General features: G+C 44.1%; 1 protein-coding gene across 5 annotated transcripts in view; it reads right to left on the reverse strand.

The window, feature by feature from the left end:
• Positions 1 to 22,023, reverse strand: part of CERS5 (ceramide synthase 5) — a 36,921-nt gene extending 14,898 nt beyond the window's left edge. For 2 of the 5 annotated variants that reach the window (XR_256932.5, XM_005308364.3), the window contains exons 1-5: positions 21,570 to 21,896; positions 7,145 to 7,250; positions 4,074 to 4,204; positions 1,063 to 1,120; positions 496 to 546 (exon numbers count right to left, since the gene is read on the reverse strand). Coding sequence is in view for 4 of the 5 variants with exons in the window: in XM_005308364.3 (XP_005308421.1) it covers positions 496 to 546; positions 1,063 to 1,120; positions 4,074 to 4,204; positions 7,145 to 7,250; positions 21,570 to 21,772 (549 nt within the window). In the remaining variant the exon portion in view is untranslated. The other 3 variants (XM_024110406.3, XM_005308362.4, XM_065576563.1) reach the window with 3 other exon arrangements.

The following is a 22,023-nucleotide window of genomic DNA, read 5'->3' on the forward strand; positions in this document are numbered from 1 at the left end:
GCATGGGCCAGGGAAGAACTTTGCCCCCACACTCAGAGGTGAAATTTCCTGAGCAGAGCAGTAACTCATGGACTAGAAGTTTACCTTGTTGCAGCCTGTACTGCATCTGCTCTATGGGCAGTGAGAGGCATTTAGATCTCACAAATTTAATGTGACACCATTCACATGGAACAACATTGGAGACACGCAAAGGGATCAGTTCTCAAAACTGAGGGACTTCAGAAAACAGGAGCATCACACATAAGAACATAAAAACGGCCAAACTAGGTCAGACCAAAAGTCCATCTAGCCCAATATCCTGTCTTCCAACCGTGACCAATGCCAGGTGCCCCAGAGTGAATGAACAGAACAGGGAATCATCAAGTGATCCATCCCCATCGCCCATTCCCAGCTTCTGACAAACAGAGGCTAGGAATGCCATCCCTACCCATCCTGGCTAATATCCATTGATGGACCTATCCTCCATGAATTAGTAAATATATATATATATCTTACTTGAAAAGGGTAGTTGTACCAGCATTGTCGTGTGTCCCAAAACCAGGGTGACTAGAGTGAAAAGAAGAGATTATCCTACTAGCATTTTTCTCCCCATATGCTCTGGTTTTGGCCAATTAAATCACTCCCTCCCAACCACAATACTATTTCAAAGGTCTTCAACCTTGCTTCTTTGGTCCAAGCTACATTTATTCTGGGGTTTCACAGAGATGAAAGCCTTTTTTTTTGCATGCAATCACATAAAAATTCAAAGTGGAAATGTAGAGCTTTGCAGAGCTCTGTGCGAAGACAGTCCAGAGAGCTGGATTTATGTCCTTGCAAGTGAGAAAACAGAGTCTGCTTAAGAGTGGACAGGCCCATCCTGTTTTGGCATCAGAGAAGAGAGTCATCTAGCATTTCTGACAGCCTTTCCTGTTTTGTGAAGGCATGACTCTAAATTCAAATACACAAGGGTCCTGACTAGGAAGCATAAGGAAGATCTAAGGCCACTGAACTCTTGCTATTTTAGTCCCATATTATGTCACTCAGAGCAAGCAGAGAAAGAAAAAACACACAAACTGAACTTACCGACCAGATAAATTTGAGTCCATAAGAAAATATACTTAAATAAAACGTAAACCTCCACCTGTGAATGGAAATGAGAAAAGGGAAAAAATTAAGCGTTTGAAGTTAAATGAGCATTGTATGGTTAATGTTTGTGTAGCAAAAACTGGAATAATTATAAATGGAACCGAATTTGGCAGTTACAGGAGTGGAGTTTTCACCCACTACTGTGTAATTCTCCATACATAACAAATTGACTGATATTGCCCTTTGGAATATCTGTCCATCAAAATAAATATATTAAACAGCATAGCTCCAAAAAAGTCTACAGATTGTCTTGGAAATACATACCAAGGTTAATGCCAAGTTATATATCTCAGTATGTACATATGCTAAGGCACCAACTCTGAAGAAACCATTGTGATCTAGTGCAATATATATGACAATACCCTGGACAAACCTTATGGAATTAGAGATTAACATTATTGAATTAAGTTAAATACTTTGGGGTCCACTGTATTTAAAATGAAATTATGTGTGTGTTATTGTGGAATTGTATGGAACTTCTCTAGGGGACTGACTAATCCTAACCCTTCCCAGAGATTGTAACTTCAGACACTTCCTGGGACAATGTGTGTGATGTGGAATTGTACAGACACAGCCTTTGAGGCTTCACCCTGAGGGAAGGGACCTTCTGTCTGATGATCCCTTGTTATAGGAGGACAGGTCAAAGACCCAATCTGGATTCTCCAGGGACCAACAGACAAAACATAGATTTTTCAATAAGGAGCCTGAATTGAACCTCACTCAGGGCCTTCCTTGTGATCCAAAAACTGGACAGGACCTCTGGGAGCTAGGAAAGGGTTGGAAGCACTTGGCCTACTGAGGCCCCATAAGACTGAGTGCTAGTTCTGAGCTAAAGCTGTTATGAACTTAGGAACATGAGAGAGCCCTTTGGGGTCTGAAGGATTCACCTGCCAGACGCCATGTTAGAGCCAGTTGGGGTGATCTCTGGTAAGCTTATTAGCATGACTGTAGGTAGTTCTATTGATTTTAATGCTTTCTCTGTAGTGCTTTTAACCTAAGAATTAAATAGACCTGCAGAGGAAGTCCTGTGTGGTAACTTATAACTGTCTGCAATTATACTGTGTATCAACTCTAAAGGGAGAAACTAGGCGGGCCTGCTTAGGCTGGAAAAAAACACAGTGAAGGCAGGGAACTCTTCAGCCTGGAAATATTCTGGTCAAGGAGGTGACAGATGAGGATCTCCACCCAAGAAAGGCAATGGCTAGAGGGCCAGAAGCCTGACAGTGGGTGCCACTGCTGGACAACTAAGGGGAAATACAGGTGCAGTTGCCCTGAAATGTGACAGTAGGCACATAGCAGATGCCCTAGTACACATAACATGTTTCAAACTACACTTGCAAGCCAATTAAGACAGATATAGTCCTCCTCCCATTCCTATTTGTTCATCTTATCGGGTGCCTCTAAGTATATAAAGGTTTACTTGCAGGGGGGAGGAGAGGGAATGTTGGGTAAGAATTACATGAGGATATTAAGGAAGTGATTGGGAAAGAGAAACCACCACAGAAGGAGCAGGGAAAGGTGTTCAGAAACTACAGCAATGGGGGGGGGGGGGGAATCATGTAAGTACCTAGACCAGATGTCGGCAACCTTTGGCACGTGGCCCATCAGGGTAATCCGCTGACGGGCCGCGAGACATTTTGTTTACGTTGACTGTCCGCAGGCATGGCCCCCCGCAGCTCCCAGGGACCGCGGTTTGCCATTCCTGGGCAATGGGAGCTATGGGAAGTGGCGCGAGCCGCAAGGACATGCTGGCTGCTGCTGCCCGCAGCTCCCATTGGCCGGGAACAGTGAACCACAGCCACTGGGAGCTGCGGGGAGCCGTGCCTGCAGACAGTCAACGTAAACAAAATGTCTCGCGGCCCGCCAGCGGATTACCCTGATGGGCCGCGTGCCAAAGGCTGCTGACCCCTGACCTGGACAGAAAGAAGCAAAGAGCAAGATAATGAACTGAAATGAGAATGAGATGGAACAAGAATCCAGAAAGTGTCCATACAACATGTGCCATTGCCTAAGCCATGAAGTTAGTTCAGGAAAGGGTCTTGTCTAGGAAATCAGACTGTCCAGACAGCTCACCCTTGTCTTGAGGGGAGTTACTCAGTTGAATACACAAGGTAAAGCGTTACCATCTGCATGAGAGATATGGTCCACTATGCAAGCCTCTCTTAGAAAGGGATCATTGGCCATTGAGACCATAAATATTCCCGTAGAGCTGTCCTGGTCTCTCATGGCACACATATCAATTGATATAACAGCATGCTAAAAGCCAGTCTAATTTTCTCTCTATTGGTCTGGGTGGAAACTTGTTAGGTTGGCATTTTTCTCCCTGTGATGGAGTGAACCCCCATCACCTGTGAGAAAGAGTTAAAGGCCAGTTAGGCACAGTCACTCCACCTGGGCACTAATTAGTTACTTCTCAGCAAGAGAGGGTTGGACTAAAGAAGAATCAGGTGATAAGACCTGGGTGACTGTTCAGTTATCAATAGGCGGAGAGGATTCAGTCTAGAGAGAAGCTGCAGAGAGCAGACAGGAAAGGGGGATCCTGGGAAATGCTGAAGGGCCAGAGACTGCGGGAGGCTCGTGTACTTCATACCAGAGCCAAGTAAAGGCAGTGGAACTCCAGGAAAAGTTGAGCACAGGGCCCACAGGCTGGGGGGTTTTTTGGACTTTGAACTACAGTTGGACATTTTGTTCGCCTGAAAGGAGGCTGACCTTGCTGCTTCTCAGACGGAAGACTGAGTGGCATCCAAAGACAGACAACCTGCAGGGGACACCAGGGACAAAAACCCATGCAACATTGTATCCTGACAAGGAGATGCGTGCACATCTTTACACTTCCCATAGCACCGGAAGATACCAAATTACATTAAAAATTCAAAAATTTCAGTTAAAATACAACACACAACTGGAGCTTGAATTGAGGCCATATTTTGGGCTCTGCACAAACCTACATGCTCTCACAAAACTTAGTGAGGATGGTGGGTTTGTCCTGGTTCCTACGATGGCGAAACCAGCGCTGGATCTTTCGAATATCCCAGTCTAGCTGCTTTGACAAACCTTCTAACCTTCTTCCATCTGGACACTGAGAAGAAATAAAACAAAAGTCAGACATTTCTTCTGCCTCCCCAATCTTCCACAGAGACTTCTTTCTCTCCCAAATCTTCTGTCTGAGACACTTCCCCTCTAAACCTGACCTTTGTCACAAAATTGAGATGTAGAGACAGAGAATGAAAAATCATGCTAGGAAAGGTGTAATCTGCTAAAAATTCAATTTTAGAAGGAGAAATCTGTTGAACTCTAACCAGTAAAAAATAATTATTATAGTCACGTTTAGCCTTCACACACATTACCCACCATAACAAGAATTCAGATACAGTATTTAAAAGTAAGTGGGTTCAACGTTTCCTCCCCTATTTTTCCTCCAATTCTCCCAACAGCAACAAAGAACAGTAGCACTGATACACAGGAAACAATTTACCAGCTAACTAGCATTCCACAGTATAGTATATAGGGAATTTTTAGCAAGCTGGTCTGGTCTATCAGCAGAAATCTGCATAAAAGCTTGAGCATTCCACTGATATGAACAGTCAGAGTTGAATCCCCCTAGGGTAGCAGGAGTGCATAGTCATGACATGACAACGTCTCTTGATTTGAAATAAGGGCTCAGATTTGGCCAATCTTAAGTGTTTATGAATTCCATAGGCATAATACACAGATGTTGACATTTCTGTAGATTGCTGTTTGTAACTTCACAAATATAACAGAATTCTCTCATAGGTACAATATGATACTTAATAGCCCAATCTCTGACTGGGGTCTTCACTGGTATAGATTTTGTTTTTTTAAATAGTGACATGAGTTAGTATAGAAGAGCAGACAAAATGAACTAAACCTTTACAAATGACCACTGCTGAGGTAGGTCAAGTTAGTTTTAGTCCTTTTAATAAGCTCTGCCAGGGAATTGCTACAACCGAAAGAAGCTAAACAGGTTTCACAACTTACGTTTACCTACAAAACAGGTCTGCTATGCAGAGTGCTGAACTAGCCAAGAGGACCACCGCACATTGTTCAATATAATTTGAATGACAGAAAAATCTTTGCTCTAAGGGTGAAGTGCTAGAACCACTGCCACCTTCCCGCAATTCCATCACACCCATTTTCTCTTTCATGTAGGCTTTAGGGGCTTGGGCTACCTGGAAAGGATGTTTCTGCGTTGGGAGTGCAGATGCCCTCATCTAAAAGGAAAAGTCATAAGGTTTGTTTTATAGAACACTAGTTTCAGAAGAGGTGGTAAATTTTTTCCACATCAATGTCATCCTCTATGCTGATTCCTCAGATCTAAGCCAATAGCAAGTAAGTAGCTACAGTAGTCCAGGCAAATGAAGTTTTGTTTAAGTTCTGAACAGCGCAGTCCCCGCTCTTGGGTGCGTGTTTCATTTTCAACATTACTTTCAAAGACACTGATACACGAGCTTCCTCCTCAACACTGGTAAACCACAAATCTCCTTCTACTTATCTGCAACTCAGGCTGCATAACAGACCACATTAAGCTCCAATGAGACTAGCTTTTACTGGGGACACTAACATCTTCCATTGCACTCACTAAGAGGATTCTCTCTCAGAACACCTGGCAATGTTACCATATCTGAATATAGAAGTCTCTGTTTTATTTCCTTACACGGGAGTCTGGAATTTTATCAGTTTAACAGTCAGTATTCAAGAAATTATGGACAACCTGCAGGATTCAGTCATTCAATAGTGAAACAGTATAACAGGCAGATATTCAAATGAAAGAGTGATTCTATGATTCCTCTCAGCCACAGGACTGGAAGTGACCTTGAGAGGTCATCTAGTCCAGTCTCCTGCACTCGTGGCAGGACTACGTATTATCTAGACCATTCCTGACAGGTGTTGGCCTAACCTGCTCTTAAAAATCTCCAATGATAGAGATTCTACAACCTCCCTAGGCAATTTATTCCAGCACTTAACCAAGCTGACAGTTAAGAAGTTTTTCCTAATGCCCAACCTAACCCACCCTTGCTGCAATTTAAGCCCATTGCTTCTTGTCCTATCCTCAGAGGTTAAGAACAAAAAATTTTCTCCCTCCTCCTTGTAACAACCTTTTATGTACTTGAAAACTGTTATGTCCCCCCTTGGTCTTCTCTTTTCCAGGCTAAACAAACCTATTTTTTTCCTATCTTCCCTCATAGGTCACGAGGTCTAGACCTTTAATCGTTTTTGTTGCTCTTCTCTGGATTCACTCCAATTTGTCCACATCGTTCCTGAAACGTGGTGTACAAAACTGGACACAGTACTCCAGTTGAGGCCTAATCAGCGCAGGATAGAGTGGAACAATTATTTCTCGTGTCTTGCTTACAACACTCTTGCTAATACATCCCAGAATGATGTTCGCCTTTTTTGCAACAGAATAACCAGAAGTAAATCTACTGCCAACATTCAATAGTCTATCCCTCAACAGGACTCTTCTGTTAGCATTTATTATTGAACTGCTTTCTTTCTACAACTAGATTTCTGTAGTGATAAGCTATCCAAGTCTGCAGAAGTAATCTGAAGAAGGAATCTGTGGGACTGACCAGCAAGACCAGCACAAGAATGGTCCCCAAGGAAGAGAGTGGTAACTTCTAAGGAGAGCATGAAAAATACAGGGGAATCTCTTAGTGAATATTGGAAATTTGAGAGTTACACTCTGTGCAGAAATTCAGGGGCCTGAAAGAACTCACGTTCTCACTTTGTTCACTTCAAACCACTCTTCTGCTTGCAATACTGTGGCTCAAGCACAGACAGAACTAAAGTCACTGCAGGAAACAGGAAAGGAGGTGGACATATGTGAACTAAAGCAAGGAGCAAAAGTTACTAAGAGAAACCGGTATTTTTTGTACACAAATTCCAATCAGAGTTATGTGAGCTGCGAAGTGTATTTCCCTAAGGCGACAAAAGAAAAAAGAGGCCCAGTTCTCATTTATGTGCCTGAACCTCTCAGAGAACCTGAAGAGTGGCTTACCTTAGTGATGGATGTAAACACTTTCTCTAGAATTGCATTGGGCTGAGCTCTGTGAGGTCCATTGTCTTGAATGCCAAGCTTTATGGCACATGGTTTGGCAATAAACCTGAAAGTCCAAAAGGAAGAGTCCAATTAAAATAAGAAATTAATTCCCCTTCTCTGTGACTAAATTATCTTGGCTCTGAATGGTCACAAATAGTCCAAATACCCCAAACACACTTTTCAAGAGATGCACCCCTTTTGCCCAATGCAACCTTTTTCAAGCTGGTATTTTATAATCACCGGCCCCAGGATTTCCTTCTGCCAATGCCAAGGAACAGAGTAATGCAGTGAGAACACATGAGGCAGAGGGTTACGGGATAGTCTCTTTGGTGAGTTTGTATTATAGCATTTTTATCCTTGTCAGCAGAGGGTTTTAGTGCTTATGAGAGATGCTAGATGGAGCCCTGCAGACCGAGGTTTGCTGTACATTCACAGAACTAGTGCAGCTGCAGCAGGACAAGCTTCCTCACTAATGTTTCTCACCTGCGATCTGGAAGAAGCACCTCTAGAAATGGAGGGAGCATACAATTTATTTGAACTAGAGTTTTTTTATTTAAATTTTAGAGTTTTAAATGCTTCTGAATGGCTACATAATTGTAACATATGGGACAAGTGTTAGAGAATTTGAGAGTACTCCTTAAGGAAGAAGAGGGTAAAGATGGCCTTGTGATTAAGCCATAGGATTGGGAATTGGGAAACCTGGTTTCTATTCCCAGCTCTGCCAAACTGCCTCATTTCCCCAGCTCTGCCTGCCATGGATGTAGTGAGGCTCGAATTAAAGTTTGTAAAGAGCCTGGAGTCCAGTGAATAAAGGTATACATCACCACCATTTTAAAACCAACACCCAATAATCCATAACTCTCTAGAACAGAAGCCACATAATCCTGGAAAATGATAGGAAGAAAGAAATGGAAGAAGTTGCTCATAAAGTCTGGGGTAGAAGTATATACCTAAAAGGTCATGAAGAGAGGGAGAGGCATGTAGTTAATCTTGAAAACTTGAGTAGGTCCCTCACAACTCTGAGCACTCTCCTTTCCGTTGCTGTGACACTCTGAAAAGCACCTTCTGGTCTGCAAGAGGAGTGCAGACACACTACTTTTTCAGATGAAGATGCTGCAATTGGTGCCCAAAGAAGCAAGGCATCCTTCAGAACATCATTCTTGTAGAATATTATTATGTAGACTCTGACCAAAATATGCATGCATCAATACAGTGCCTGCCAGCACAGGCCTCCAAGTACTTTACAGACACTACTGAATTTAACCTCTCCTCTCCCCCCTCCCGCCCCCATGCAGGGGTATTGTCCCAGTTCAATTAATATCCACTTCAGTTCTGGTCTATTTAATACCACCCTTCCTCTAGGAACAAGATTTCCAGTTTAGAGGTGGTCTTGCTCCAGAGGAAAAAAGATGACTGAGAAGAGTCTTAAACAATCCCAGAGAGAGCTTGTCATAAACAGGGAAGAGTACTGTATTAATTTCAGGTTGTTCCTGTCCAATGTGGAGATTCCAATCAACCAAAATAATTTAGTTTTATTGATAGATAAGAGGTTTTATTTCTAACATATGACAACAGGTCACCAAGTGTAAACAAAACACAGGGTTTCTTCATTACTTAAATGGTAACTTCTAACAGGGCAGACCTGACAACAGTCTTCAAATATGTTAGGCTTTTATAAAGAGGACTAATCAATTGTTCTTCATGTCCACTGAAGGTAAGATGAGAAGTAAAGGGCTTAACCGGCAGAAAGGGAGATTTAGGTTAGATATTAGGAAAAGCTTTTTAACTATCTATAAGGATAGTTAAGCTCTGGAATAGGCTTCCAAGGAAGGTTGTGGAATCCCCATCACTGAAGGTTTTTAAGAGCACGTTGGACACACACTTGTCAGGGATGGTTCTAGAGTTACTTGATCCTGACTCAGAGCAAGAGGCTAGACTTGATGACTTCTCGAGGTCCCTTCCAGTTTTATTTTCTATGATCTTTCCCGTTCTTCTCCATACACTGCTCTAGAGAAAGTCAGTTTGAAAACATGCATTGAAACTCCGCAGATAATCTGGAGAAGATTCTGAACTATCACAGTAAATGGAACAATAGCTTTCACAACAGGAAGAGGGGTTATTCGTGACTCTCCCTTTCAGCTCAAGCACCAGGAAAAGTAAACAGTCCCTGAGCCTCTGCTGCTTCCTGGCTGGAAGAGGTGTGTAGAATTGTCACTGAATTAAAGAACTCTAGATATGGGCGCTAAAAGGTTGCTCCCTCCCTACAGTCTAAGAGTCTCTGCAGAGTCTAAGGAGAGTTGACTATTAATAAACACTGCCCCTATTTTATAAATAAAGCCTAAAATGCAGTATTTCCTCTGGTCCAGAGATTATGACGATGCTCATTTTTTACCCAGATAAACAGATAATAACCCTAAGCAAAAACAGAGCGCAATAAAAACACCAATGTAAATATTCAAATTAATTGAATGGGGCAAATTCTTAAGTGATGTTGAAGCCATAGGGTACCTTTTCACTGCAGAGTTAACTCAAGTGTAGATAACAAGTGAGACCAGCAACACTGCTAAATAAAACTCAAGTGGCACAGTGACTGTATTGGCAGATGACACGCTGTGCTGACTTAAGTTGTACTCTGTACCCCGATGGGTCAGCAAACTCTAGTTAAAAGCATCACCACACTCAGGTTAAGGGTTTTTGTACGTTGATAAGATTCAAGTTGGGGGCAACACTAATTATAACTAGAGTTAACATGACAGTGAAGACAAACCCTGGCATACACTACAATCCTCATCATTGTCGACACCAGCTGAGCTACTAAATACGAACATTAGGCCTGGTCTATGCTTAGAAGTTAGGTTGACATAGCTATGATGCTCAGAGGTGTGGAAAATTCACCCCGAGCAAAATCATGCCAACCTACCCCTGCTGCAGAATGCTTCTGTTGACCTAGTTACCACCATTCAGGGAGGTGGAATTTGTGCAGCGCTGCAAAAACCCCTTCCATCATCGTATGAAGAGTCTACACTATGGCGCCACTGCAGTGCCATTGTAGCACTCATAGCATAGACATTGCCTTAGTCAGTGTATGTCACTCACAAAGGAGGGCCTGAAAAACAAAAGCTCACATAGGTGTGAATGTCTAAGTGCTGAAGCCTTTGTAGTGCCATTGCTTTTGAAAATACCTGGGCCTTGTTTACACTGGCAAGTTTCTGTGCAGTAAAGCAGCTTTCTGCAGTGCAACTCCTGAGCTGTACACACTGCCAAGCCACTTAGTGCGCAGAAACTGTGCAGTAAAAAAACCACCCCAATGAGAGGCGTACCGCTTTCTGTGCCGGGGCTACAGCGCCGCAGTGCCACTGTAGACACCCTGGTCAATTGCAATGCTGCGATTGGCCTCCAGGAGGTGTCCCACCTTGTCAGCATTTGGGGAGAGAAGGCTGTCCAATCCCAGCTGCGCTCTAGCCATAGGAATTATGATACCTACAGACAGATTTCACGATGCATGACAGAAAGGGGCCGTGATTGGGACACACTGCAGTGCAGGGTCAAAGTGAAGGAGCTGTGGAACGCCTACCACAAGGCATAGGAGGCAAACCGCTGCTCCACTGCTGCGCCCACGAGCTGCTGGTTCTACAAAGAACTGGACATGATACTCAGTGGTGACCGCACCTCCAGTTGAAAGGTCACTGTGGATACTTCGGTGACCCAGAACTGATTCCTGTGGTACCTCACTCATTATGCCCTTCCAGCATGACTGTGAACTACTGATAACTACTCTCTGGAAAAGATTTTCCAACCAGTTATGCACCCACCTTATAGTAGCTCCACCTAGGTTGTATTTCCCTAGTTTTTTTATGAGAAGGTCATGCGAGACAGTATCGAAAGCCTTACAAAAGTCAAGATATACCACATCTACCGCTTCCCTCCTATCCACAAGGCTTGTTACCCTGTCAAAGAAAGCTATCAGGTTGGTTTGACACAATTTGTTCTTGACAAATCCAAGCTGACTGTTACTTATGACCTTATTATCTTCTTGGTGTTTGCAAATTGATTGCTTGATTATTTGCTCCATTATCTTTCCAGGTACAGAACTGACTGGCCTGTAATTCCCCGGGTTGTCCTTCTTTCCCTTTTTTATATATGGGCACTAGATTTGCCCTTTTCCAGGCTTCTGGAATGTCTCCTGTCTTCTATGACTTTTCAAAGACAATTGCTAATGACTCAAATATCTCCTCAGTCAGCTCCTTGAGTATTCTAGGATGGAACAAAACAAACAGCAACAGCTGCATTAGGGCAAATACATGCCATTTGTATTTGCCCAGTTTAGAATGGCTCCAGCAGAGCAGTCATGATCTATATCAAATTCTTATGGAAAAACAATGTTTCCTGCTGGAACATACCAACCTTTTGATCTGATTGTCCTCAGCTGTCCTCTTCAGTGGGATGAAGAGATGTTAGACAAATAACGAGCTAGTTACAACTGTGGCTATATAGCATATACATGGAACCTTAAGATCTCAAGTGTTTTTATTTCATTTTGTGGTATGTTACCTGCAGATCTTTGATTAGAACTAAGCCAAAGCTAAGGTTAAAGATCTTGATTCCTCCTCAGTTCATTGTCTATCAACAAACATTTGGGTAGGTGGGCTCAAATAAGTGGAGACAAATATTGGTTTCAATCTTACATGGGTCTCAAATATTTTCACCACTGTCATCGTGGAATTATTTTAAAACTCGATCTGACGCATTGGGGGGGGGGGGCAGAGAAATCAAACCGTTAAATTACTAACTACCTCTTAATAGAAAGATGCATAGATAAGAGATAAAAATTATTTCTTGGGACATAAAAAAAGTTTTGATGGTGATAACTTTAAGCTGACAGCCATGTTATTCTTTTGTTACCAAAACTTCATACCAGGATATTCCTGGATAGTTGAATTCTTTGAAAACAAAGGTAATTTTTTCCCCAAATGGCCTAGGAAAAACACAGCTGATTAAAAATATATATATATCAGAAGGCAAGATGACTCTTTAGAAGTAATAAAAGGTTGCTCCAGGCTATGAATGTAACAGACCTTGGCTTGCTCAGACAAGCACACAGAAAACGTACATAGCAGCAGTAAAGGAATGCCGGGTGCATAGCAAAACGCACATGGATAAGAAGCAACACAAGCAAATGGGGTACAGACAGCAGTAGAGGCAGGCTGTGTCTAAGGCTTTGTCTACATTGGAACTTTGTCAGCAAAACTTTTGTCGTTCAGGGGTATTAAAAATCATCCCCCCTGAACGACAAATGTGTTACCAATGAAAAGTGCCGGTGTGAACAGAGCTTTGTTGGCAGCAGCACTCTCCTGCCGACAAAGCCGCTGCCATTCGTGGGGTGGTGGTGGACTTTTGTCTGCAGGAGAGCTTTCTCCTGCTGACAAACAGCAGCTACATTGTGTGCCTTTTAGCAGCATCGCTATGGCGGCACAGCCGTGTCGCTAAAAGCAAAGTAGTGTAGACAAAGCCTAAGAAACAGGTGGGAGACTCAGTGACAGCTGTGGAATTCATCATCACTTTTAAGAGAGTGTATTTGGGCTCTGTCTATATTATATCTTTATTAACTCTGCTAGCAACAGCATTTTCAACCAGAACTGCGACCGACAACCGTCTTCCGACATGGCTATTGCTAGCAATTTCCTGTCCAGGGTGGGCATATTTGATGCGTAACCATAATTAAAAAGTAGAATAAATATTATCCGCAGGCTGTTATATTTTTCTTGATCTATGGCTCAAAGTACGGTTTCTGTTTTGCCAGTTGGATAAGTTTCTCTCAACCCTGAGAAAACCAGTCTTGCTACTGGGTAGAGGTTGTCAAGATAAAGAGAACATCCTCGTACGTTCCCACTTAAGGGGACTCTGGGGGAGCAAGCTCAAAAATCTTGATGTCACTTTAGAATGTTCCCTGGGCGCCAAGAGTGGATTTTCAGATTCACAATTTGCACAACCTTAGCACTATATCCCATTACAACCTTGTAACAGCAGCATGTAGCTTCAAGACGATTACTGCAACTCTCAGCAAGGAACCTCCACCACCTGCAGCTTGCTCAAAAGGTAGCAACATGTCTGCTCATTAGTTTAAGCAATACTGGGCCTGCATTCTTTACAATGGGTGCCTATAAAGGTGGAGAGAATGATTGTAATTTGACACTCGTTTTCTTTTTGTTTCATTTTTACAGCACTAAACTTCATAGGCCTCAGATACATTAAAGACTTTCTCCTGGAATCTTGATCCAGGGAGTCAAATAACGGCCAAGATTTTTTTTAAGAGAGACTAGTGATTTTGTGCACACATCTTGAGACACCTTTAAGGCAGCTGATTATTAGAGGGCAGGAGCTCAGCACTTTCTGAAATTCTTTTAAGGCACCTCAAGTTGGACACCCAAAATCACTCGTCACTCTTGAAAGGCCTGCATTTCACTTTTCTCGCCATTGCATCTCAGGTTGGCAAGCAGATGCACCTTTGCTGTGGTGGATGTGTGACTCTTTCCCACCCACCCCCTCTGAGACCTGTCTCAGTCCAACTTTCCACTCTTAAATACCTCAAGATGATGCTCTACTACAAATATTGATTTTTAATTTAACTATTGTTTGTCCCATATTTGTTATTTATCCTCTCACCATTTACAGGTCCAGTCAACTGATTATTTGAGTTTTAATGGAGGTGTTTCTCTGTTTGTATGTATTAACTGTGTTGTTAATTCTGCTGCACAGCTGTAAAGTGGAGGAAACTTAAGTAAAATCATCATCATGTTTGACTGGGTGAAAGATCAAGACTAAATGTTTTAGAAATGCCCCTGGTCCTCTTGCCCGCCATTCCCAAAGAACTCCTGTCTGCTTACAATCCACAGAACATTCCCTGAGTTGAATTACTTATCACTCATTTGAGCATGATTGCTTTGAAGGCTGAACACAAAAGCAATAAATCTAATACGCAATCAACTCTCACTATGGAGAGAGCAATGCAACTTATATTTTAGGTCAGATATCAGGAATCTGTACTTGTGAATTGGGTTGTCAAATTCTGTACAATGCATTTATTGTTGACAAATGCTAGCAAACTGTACATTACAAGATCCATACTACAATCTGCAGTAAACTCAACCCACAGCTAGAGAGGGCATCAATAACAGGTCACTGCAGAGCACAAGTGCAGTGATCTTCATACTTTGAACTTGAACAGCACTTTTCATTAGAGGATTTCAAAGTACATTACAAAGCATACCAAGTATCATTAACCCCATTTTAGAGACAGGGAAACTTAGATGTTAGTAACTTGCCCAAAACTGGCAAAAAGCATTCCAGGGGCCTGAAGTTTCAGCATGTGGAAAAATATCTGAACAACTATTCTGTCTCTCTCTCTAAGAGTATGTCTACACTGCAACGTAAGCCCAGGATTTGAACTCCGGCTCAAGCCTAACCTCTCCTTCCATCTATGCACAAATCATGCTAATCCAGATCCTAGGACTCCACAGGAGTGGAAGGTCTGAGCCTGAGTCAAGCTGATGTCCAGGGTTCAAACCCTGTTGCTTTGCAGTGTAGACCTAGCCCCACTAGATTCATGCTCTGGGAGTCCACTAAAAGTATTCCACAATCCCACAGGCTGGCTATTTTCATCTGCTGGACAGTCAAGTTTTCCCTCGAACAAAAGGCTAGAGTGACCACATATTGGGAGGGCACTAGGAAGTCTAGGATATGGGTGGTTGGACCCCAGTTTGGGACCCAGAGTTCAACTACTCCTAACCTGGGGTTACAAATGAGTGTAGACACTCAAGCCCAATGCTAACAAACCCAGTGTCTGCTAACTCAAGTTCTACTAACCCTGAACTTACCCTAACGCTACAGGAGACCTATCACAAGGTGAATGCAGACTAGGTCAGGTCAGTCAGCAGCAATCCAGGTGCTCTGGATTCCAGAGATGGGGGTATCAATATAGCCCTTTAAAGTCAATGGCAAGTCAAAATACCTCAATGAGCTGTCCTACCGACTCTGCAACCTGCCAGGGCAGCATTCTCAGAATTAACAAGCCATTGTGATTCATCCCATTGGAGATGTATTTTGTTCACTCAATTCTCACCCAAATGCCCAGTCTAACTTTCTACTCTCCCCAAAATATCCAGACAACCACCTTCCCTGTCTGTCTGATGGACAACCAAGGCAGAAAATGGAGACAAAATGGATGTTGGGAAGTCTGAGTGTTCTGCATTCTGTCTTTTCTTCCTCCTGAAGAGCACAAATATCTTCTTTGGAGAGCTCTCCTTCCCAAATCCAACCTCCCACAGGGCAGCATTCTATTTTGCCTGCTGAGTCCCCACCCCAGCTTGAAAGAAAAGACATACACACAAAAAACTTTCCCTAGATAAAATTTATGACCGATGCACCTTTCAGCAGTTGGGATCCAATTACCAAATTGCACTCTCAAGATAAGAGGCTGAGCCTCTGTGTAGACTCTCTCCTTCATAATCTCACTGTATTAGATATGTAAATGATTTACAAGACACTAATTTTCAACACTGCCTTATGGGAAGCAAAAATCCAGGGAGGTTTCTTAGCCAGACAGGAACACACTGCAGATCTCCCTTAGCTCCCTGGAGGAACTGAAAGAGCACCTATGAGTTTACACGCATTCTGAAGTAATCAGCGTGAGCAAATTATAGGAAGACTACATTGCAGGTCTCCCCAGCTCGCTAGGGACACCTCCCTGTTTACACTCAACTTAAAGTTTCACAGATCTCTTTGTAAACTGCTCTCTGCATCAAGATGACATTCAGTTAGAAGAGAAACTTGTGTGTTGCTGTAACAAACCATTCAAGGAAGAAAACCCACACTTCCTCATAGTACTGAAGAAAGAATGGGGGAATGAGAGGAGGAAGGAGAAAGCCACAGAAAGCAAAAGAACTGCAAATACAGTTCAATCTCTGAGTCATCAGTGTTACTGCCAATTATGTGTCAAGGAAGCCATTTGATTTAATAATTCCCAAGGCCTGGAAGGTGGTATGTGCACAAAGGGATTTTATTAGATAAATGTGAACATTTATGATATGTTCAAAGTGGTGAGCTAGGAGGAGGAAGAGGAGGGAAGGGTTGATAAATGCAAAGTAATGTACATTGGAAAACAGTCCCAACTATACTAATGATGAGGATCTGAATTGGCTGTTAGCTCAAGAAAGAGTTCTTGGAGTCATTGTAGATATTCTCTGAAAACAGCTGCTTAATTTGCAGCAGCAGTCAAAAAACAATGTTAGGAACCATTAGAAAAGGGATAGATAAAACAATAAATATTATAATGCCATTATATAAAGCCACGGTACACCCATACCTTGAATAGTCACTGCAGTTCTGATCACCCCATCTCAAAAAAAAGGGACATTAGAATTGGAAAAATATAGAGAAGGGCAACAAAAAGTTATTGGGAGTGTGGAACAACTTCCACATGAGAAGAGATTAAAGACTGGAACTGTTCATCTTAAATAAGAGACTACTAAGGGGGGATATAATAGAGAGCTATAAGATCATGAATGGTGTGAAGAAAGTGAATAAGGCAGTGTTGTTTACCCCTTCACAACACAAGGACCTGGGATCACCCAATGAAATTAATAAGCAGCAAGTTTAGAAAAACAAGCCAGGCATCAGCATGACCGGTGTCTCTGACAATATGCTTTTGCAAAATACAAACAAAACCTGACCTATAGTGGGGTAGAGGTATGAAAACATTCATTAAAAATATAGAAAAGCTCTCAGATGTAGATGAACCACAAAGCCAGGAAACATAACCCAGAAGTTATAGTGACGATGAAAGAAGTGTTAACATGGAAGCTCCTGTACTAGATCAAGTGTGGTACCCTGTCTCTGCCAGTAGCTAATACCTGATGCTTCAAAGGATAATTATAATCTTCTGCACTTCTTCCCAAAACCAATATCCCTGGGCCAGTTATTCAGTGCTGTACGCGGGAAGAGGAGGAGGGATTCCATCCTGACCCCTGCAACAGGGAACATTCCATCACACAATTTCCTGTCATTGTTTGCTACTGAGTGTGGACACTTGACCAGGACCAGCCCTGGCACTCTAAGATGGGAACTGTGCCCCCAGGTCCTTTGCATTGGATGGCATGATGCTTCAGAAGAGGAGCCTCAGAAGGCAGAGCAAAGGAATTCTGGAATGCTTGTGTCTGTCTGTCCGTCCGTCCCCCCCTTTTTTTTTTGAGGGCAGGATGAAGGGCGGGGGGGAGAGACAGAAGGGAAAACAGTTGCTTTTTGTGTTATTGTTTTGTTCTATTTTCTACTTTCCTCTACCTTTTCTTCTATATTTTTCCTTTTTCTGCTTCTCTCCTTCACCCACCCCCCTTCTTTGATGTCCTAGATTACTTATGTAAGCTCAACACCCATAGCACTTTACATATAAAGCCTACAAAAGGAAACTGACTCGTTCCCTAGTCAGTTACCTTCTACAGCCCTTTTCATAAATAAAAGGTTTTGTCATTGTTGCACAGAGAAATTAACTACCACAAATCAGTCTTCTATCAAACTATTTACTGAAAGAACCAAAGCGACCTGGTTAGTGCCCCCCTGTTGTCTCCCTGTGTAAAAGCCCTTTGGGAAACAATGCCAAACACCCCCCTTCTGTGTCACCTATGCAATAAAATCTGACCTGCACTTGGCTGTACAATGAGAAACAATCAGGGAAACTCATGCACCAGACGAGAAGAACGAACATTTTCAAGTCTATTATTTGTGAATAATCAGAATCCCTAATGAGAAGAGAAAGACTCCAATTTTTTTAAGCCATATGCAGGTCCCTCATCATCAAGATGCAACATAGGGTGCAATTATTTGCTTGGAACTAGGAGGAGTTTAACTAAAGTAACAGACCAGGTGGGCAAGTCATCTATTTTTCTGCCCTCTGGTGAGTTTTACAAGGAAACTGTGGCAGAGCTAACCACTTTTTAACTTTAGCTTTGGTCAGATGCAGTGATGGACAAAGCACTCAAAATATTCAAGTGCAGGACAGCAGCAAGCAATTGCATTTCACTTGTCTGAAGAAACTATCCTGGGTTAGCCTACAATCACCATTTTTCTAGCTTTACAGGCACTGAAATAAAAGAAAATTGAATTCTCAGAGTACTTTGCTGAAGCATCGCAAGCCTGAAGCATCAACAGATCTGGATGTCAGACTTCAAAGGTGGAAAAGCCCTAGATCATGTTGTGCATTTCCCTGCAAATTCAAAGCTGCTCCCTGCAGTACATTTTCTAGTGTTATGTAATATTCCATTTTATTTTCATGCATACTTAACTAAGGTTTACTGTACATGAAGCAAGCATCAAGAGAAATGACTAAGCTTCATGTTTTATAGAGTAAATGGGATTGGACAAAACTCCCCACATCTTTCAGTGAGAAAGCCTCACATGGTAACAGTGTAGTGTGTAATTTTTTTAAATCCTAACTGGGTGCTACCTCAAAGAATTGCTTTAGGATACTGTTCAGTACATTTCCCTTTCTTCATGCAGTTGACTCTAATATGAATAAGATTCTATGCTTTCAGGTTTTGTGTGTTTTTACACAGGATGCTATTCCTACACCCACGGTTCTCCCTTTCTTCAGTCTAGATAAAGCTGTAACAAAGAGCTGTGAGAATGAACAAGAGAATTGCTAAATAGTATCAACCTATACAAGAGTTTCACTATTAGCAACTGTAACACAGAAGAAGCAGTTCAGCCTGGCCAACAGTTGTGCAGGCCAAGTGGTAAAAGCAATTGAAGTCTCTATATCCTAAATCACACACTGAGATGTGCAGATATGAGCATAAATGTTTTGAATTAACCCCCACAAGTCCCACATCCATCTTTGAACTGCATGTAAAGAAGATCCAAAATCTAGGAAGTGCATCACAGAATGGCAAATTCACAGAGCATTAGCAAAAAAATTAATTTGCACATCCAGAATCCAGAGATGATATCACACAATTTCAAATGTGTTTTATTAGCGAGTGTGGACTGAACATTTCATAGAGTATGTCCCCGACACGGCTAACCTGGCAGCTCCAACAAGACATTAGGATGAGAAGATTCTTAATGATCTCCATTTGTCTTCACACACGTCAGAGTACGCTCTTGATAACAAAGGGGTTCTCAGACTTTTGTACTGGTGACCCCTTTCACATAGCAAGCCTCTGAGTGCAACCCCCCTTATACATTAAAAACACTTTTTTATATATTTAGCACCATTATAAATGCTGAAGGCAAAGCGGGGTTTGGGGTGGAGGCTGACAGTTCATGACCCCCCCACGTAATAGCCTCGCGACCCCCTGAGGGGTCCCGACCCCCAGTTTGAGAACCCCTGTTATAACACAAGGGTCAAAACTACATCTTCTCAGATCATCAAAACTATGAAAGAAGTAGTGAAAACAAGAGATTATTCCAAATACATACGTGCTGTGCTCGGAGCACTGCACAAGAGCACATCTGCAGCAAATAAGCGTATTTTAAAGAGAGGATGAAAGGGTTAAGGGATAGATATTGTCACAAACTGCGGCCATGTTGTCAATGATCGAGATTCGTGGGGTACATCTCTACATAGCAAAAACAAACAAACCAAACCAAACCCTGAGGCACCAAACCTCAGAGTCTGTGTCACCTGACCCAGGCTCACAGGGCTTATGCTGCAGGGCTAAAAATAGAAATGTAGACATTTGGGCTCGGGCTGGAGCCCACACGCCGAGACCTATCTCCTCACTGGATTTCGGGGCCTGGGCTCCAGCCCCAACATGCTACTCCTGCTATTTTTAGTCCCACAGGCAAGTCTGAGTCAGCGGACTCAGGCTATGAGACTCATTACTCCAGGTCTTTTTTTGCTGTGTAGATGTACCCACAGGTACCTGAAGGGTGTGTGGTGACCTGTGCAAAGTGAGTTTGGTGGGTATCCATCAGCTCTCTCATGGATAGGTGTCCCCCATCACAAAAACTAGTGCCACAGTTGGGACTACCTGGCTCCCTCGTTGGCAGTCTGAGAAAAGGGGCCTAGGACTGAATGAAACCTGCCTATGTTCAGATTTGAGATACACTGGAAGAGCAGAGTGGAGGAAGCTTGCCCTGCTATTGCCCATGCTATATTTTTCCAGTGGATAAAGGGGACTTCGATTTCTATCAATGTCATTCTGTCACCCTGCTCAGAATCATAACAGTATTTCTGAACTGCAGAAGGCATTAGATATAAACTGGCTGGTCAGAAGGCAGCAATTCACACACAAATAAGGCTTGAATACTATCATATAGCTGAAAATCTCCCAATGTCTCATGGCTATGAACTGTCACAACATTTCTAGTACATAAGGAAATATCACTGTCTGGCCCTTATTGATAGGCAGATTTTCCCCAGGTACCACACCTAGAGGTACCTCTCCCATTCCCTGATATACAACATCTAAAGATGCAGGTCTCTGATCCTGAGGATTTGGGAGCCCGAGCTGTACCTGAGTTTAGTGGGGAAGATGTCCCCTGCATAGATGAGTGGTGGAACCCCCAAGGGCGGGAGATGCACAGCTCTGGTTCCTGTGGGGCTGGAAGACGCTCTGGAAACCTCTCTGCAACCCTGCTCCTAGGGTGCTCTAGGCATATCCTGTGGGGCACTCAGGTCTAGACCCTATGTGGGCTCTGGAAAGCATCCCCTGGCCAGCTGGGAGCATACCCTGTGGGGTGCTGGAAAATTCTATGGAGAGTTCTCCCTAGCCCTTTCTGCAGGGGAGGGAGTACACTGCGGGGCCAATTCCTCAGCTCTAGTCCCTAGGGATGTTCTTGGAGATAGGGACAGTTCTCTAGAGCAGGAGTTCTCAAACTGGGGGTCAGGACCCCTCAGGGGGTCACGAGGTTATTACATGGAGGGTCACGAACTGTGAACCTCCACCCCAAACCCTGTTTTGCCTCCAGCATTTATAGTGGTGTTAAATATATAAAAAGTGTTTTTAATTTATAAGGGGGGGGGGCGCACTCAGAGGCTTACTGGATGGAAGGGGTCACCAGTAAAACGAAGTTTGAGAGCCACTGCTCTAGAGGTTGTGGGTGGGTGTGCCTGGGGGTCCTGGCTCCTCAGCTCCCATCCCTGGGGATGCTCAGGAGAGTGGTGCCCAGCCCTGGACCCGGACCGGCCGGGGGGGCGCTGGGGGCGGGCCCCTCACCCCTGGGGATGCTCGGCAGAGCGCTGCCCAGCCCCGTGCCCGGACCGGCCGGGGGGCGCTGGGGGCGGGCCCCTCACCCCTGGGGATGCTCGGCAGAGCGCTGCCCAGCCCTGTGCCCGGACCGGCCGGGGGCGGTGGCGGGGGCGGACCCCGACCCCGGGCCGCGCTCTCACCTCTCGAACAGCAGCCTGACGGCGAAGATGCCCAGCGCGAGCGGGAAGGCGGAGAGGACGTGCCCGGCCTGGGGGTACTGGGTGCCGCTGCCGCCCTCCGGGCCCGGCTCCCCCGCCAAGTCCGCCCAGGTCACGTTGTGCGGCAGCCAGAAGCGCTCGTTCCAGAACCAGGCCGAGAGCAGCGCCGCCGCGGCCGCCGCCATCTTCCGCCGGCAGCAGCCAACGGGCCAGGGCGGCGCTCGGATCGGGGCCCCGCCCACTCGCGGGGCCACGCCCACCGCCGCCCCACCAGACCGTTACGGGCTCCCACGCTTGCGCCCTCAAGGTAGGTACCTCATGCCGGGGCCACGCCCCCGGAAACCTGCTGCTTCGCCTGCGCCGCACAGGAAACCACGCCCCCTTCTGACGGTCGCCTCCGCGCGGACACCCTGAGGGCATACAGGCCCGCCCCCTC

The sequence above is a fragment of the Chrysemys picta genome, chromosome 22, assembly GCF_011386835.1.
Source record: "Chrysemys picta bellii isolate R12L10 chromosome 22, ASM1138683v2, whole genome shotgun sequence".
In the NCBI taxonomy this organism is placed as follows: domain Eukaryota; kingdom Metazoa; phylum Chordata; order Testudines; family Emydidae; genus Chrysemys; species Chrysemys picta.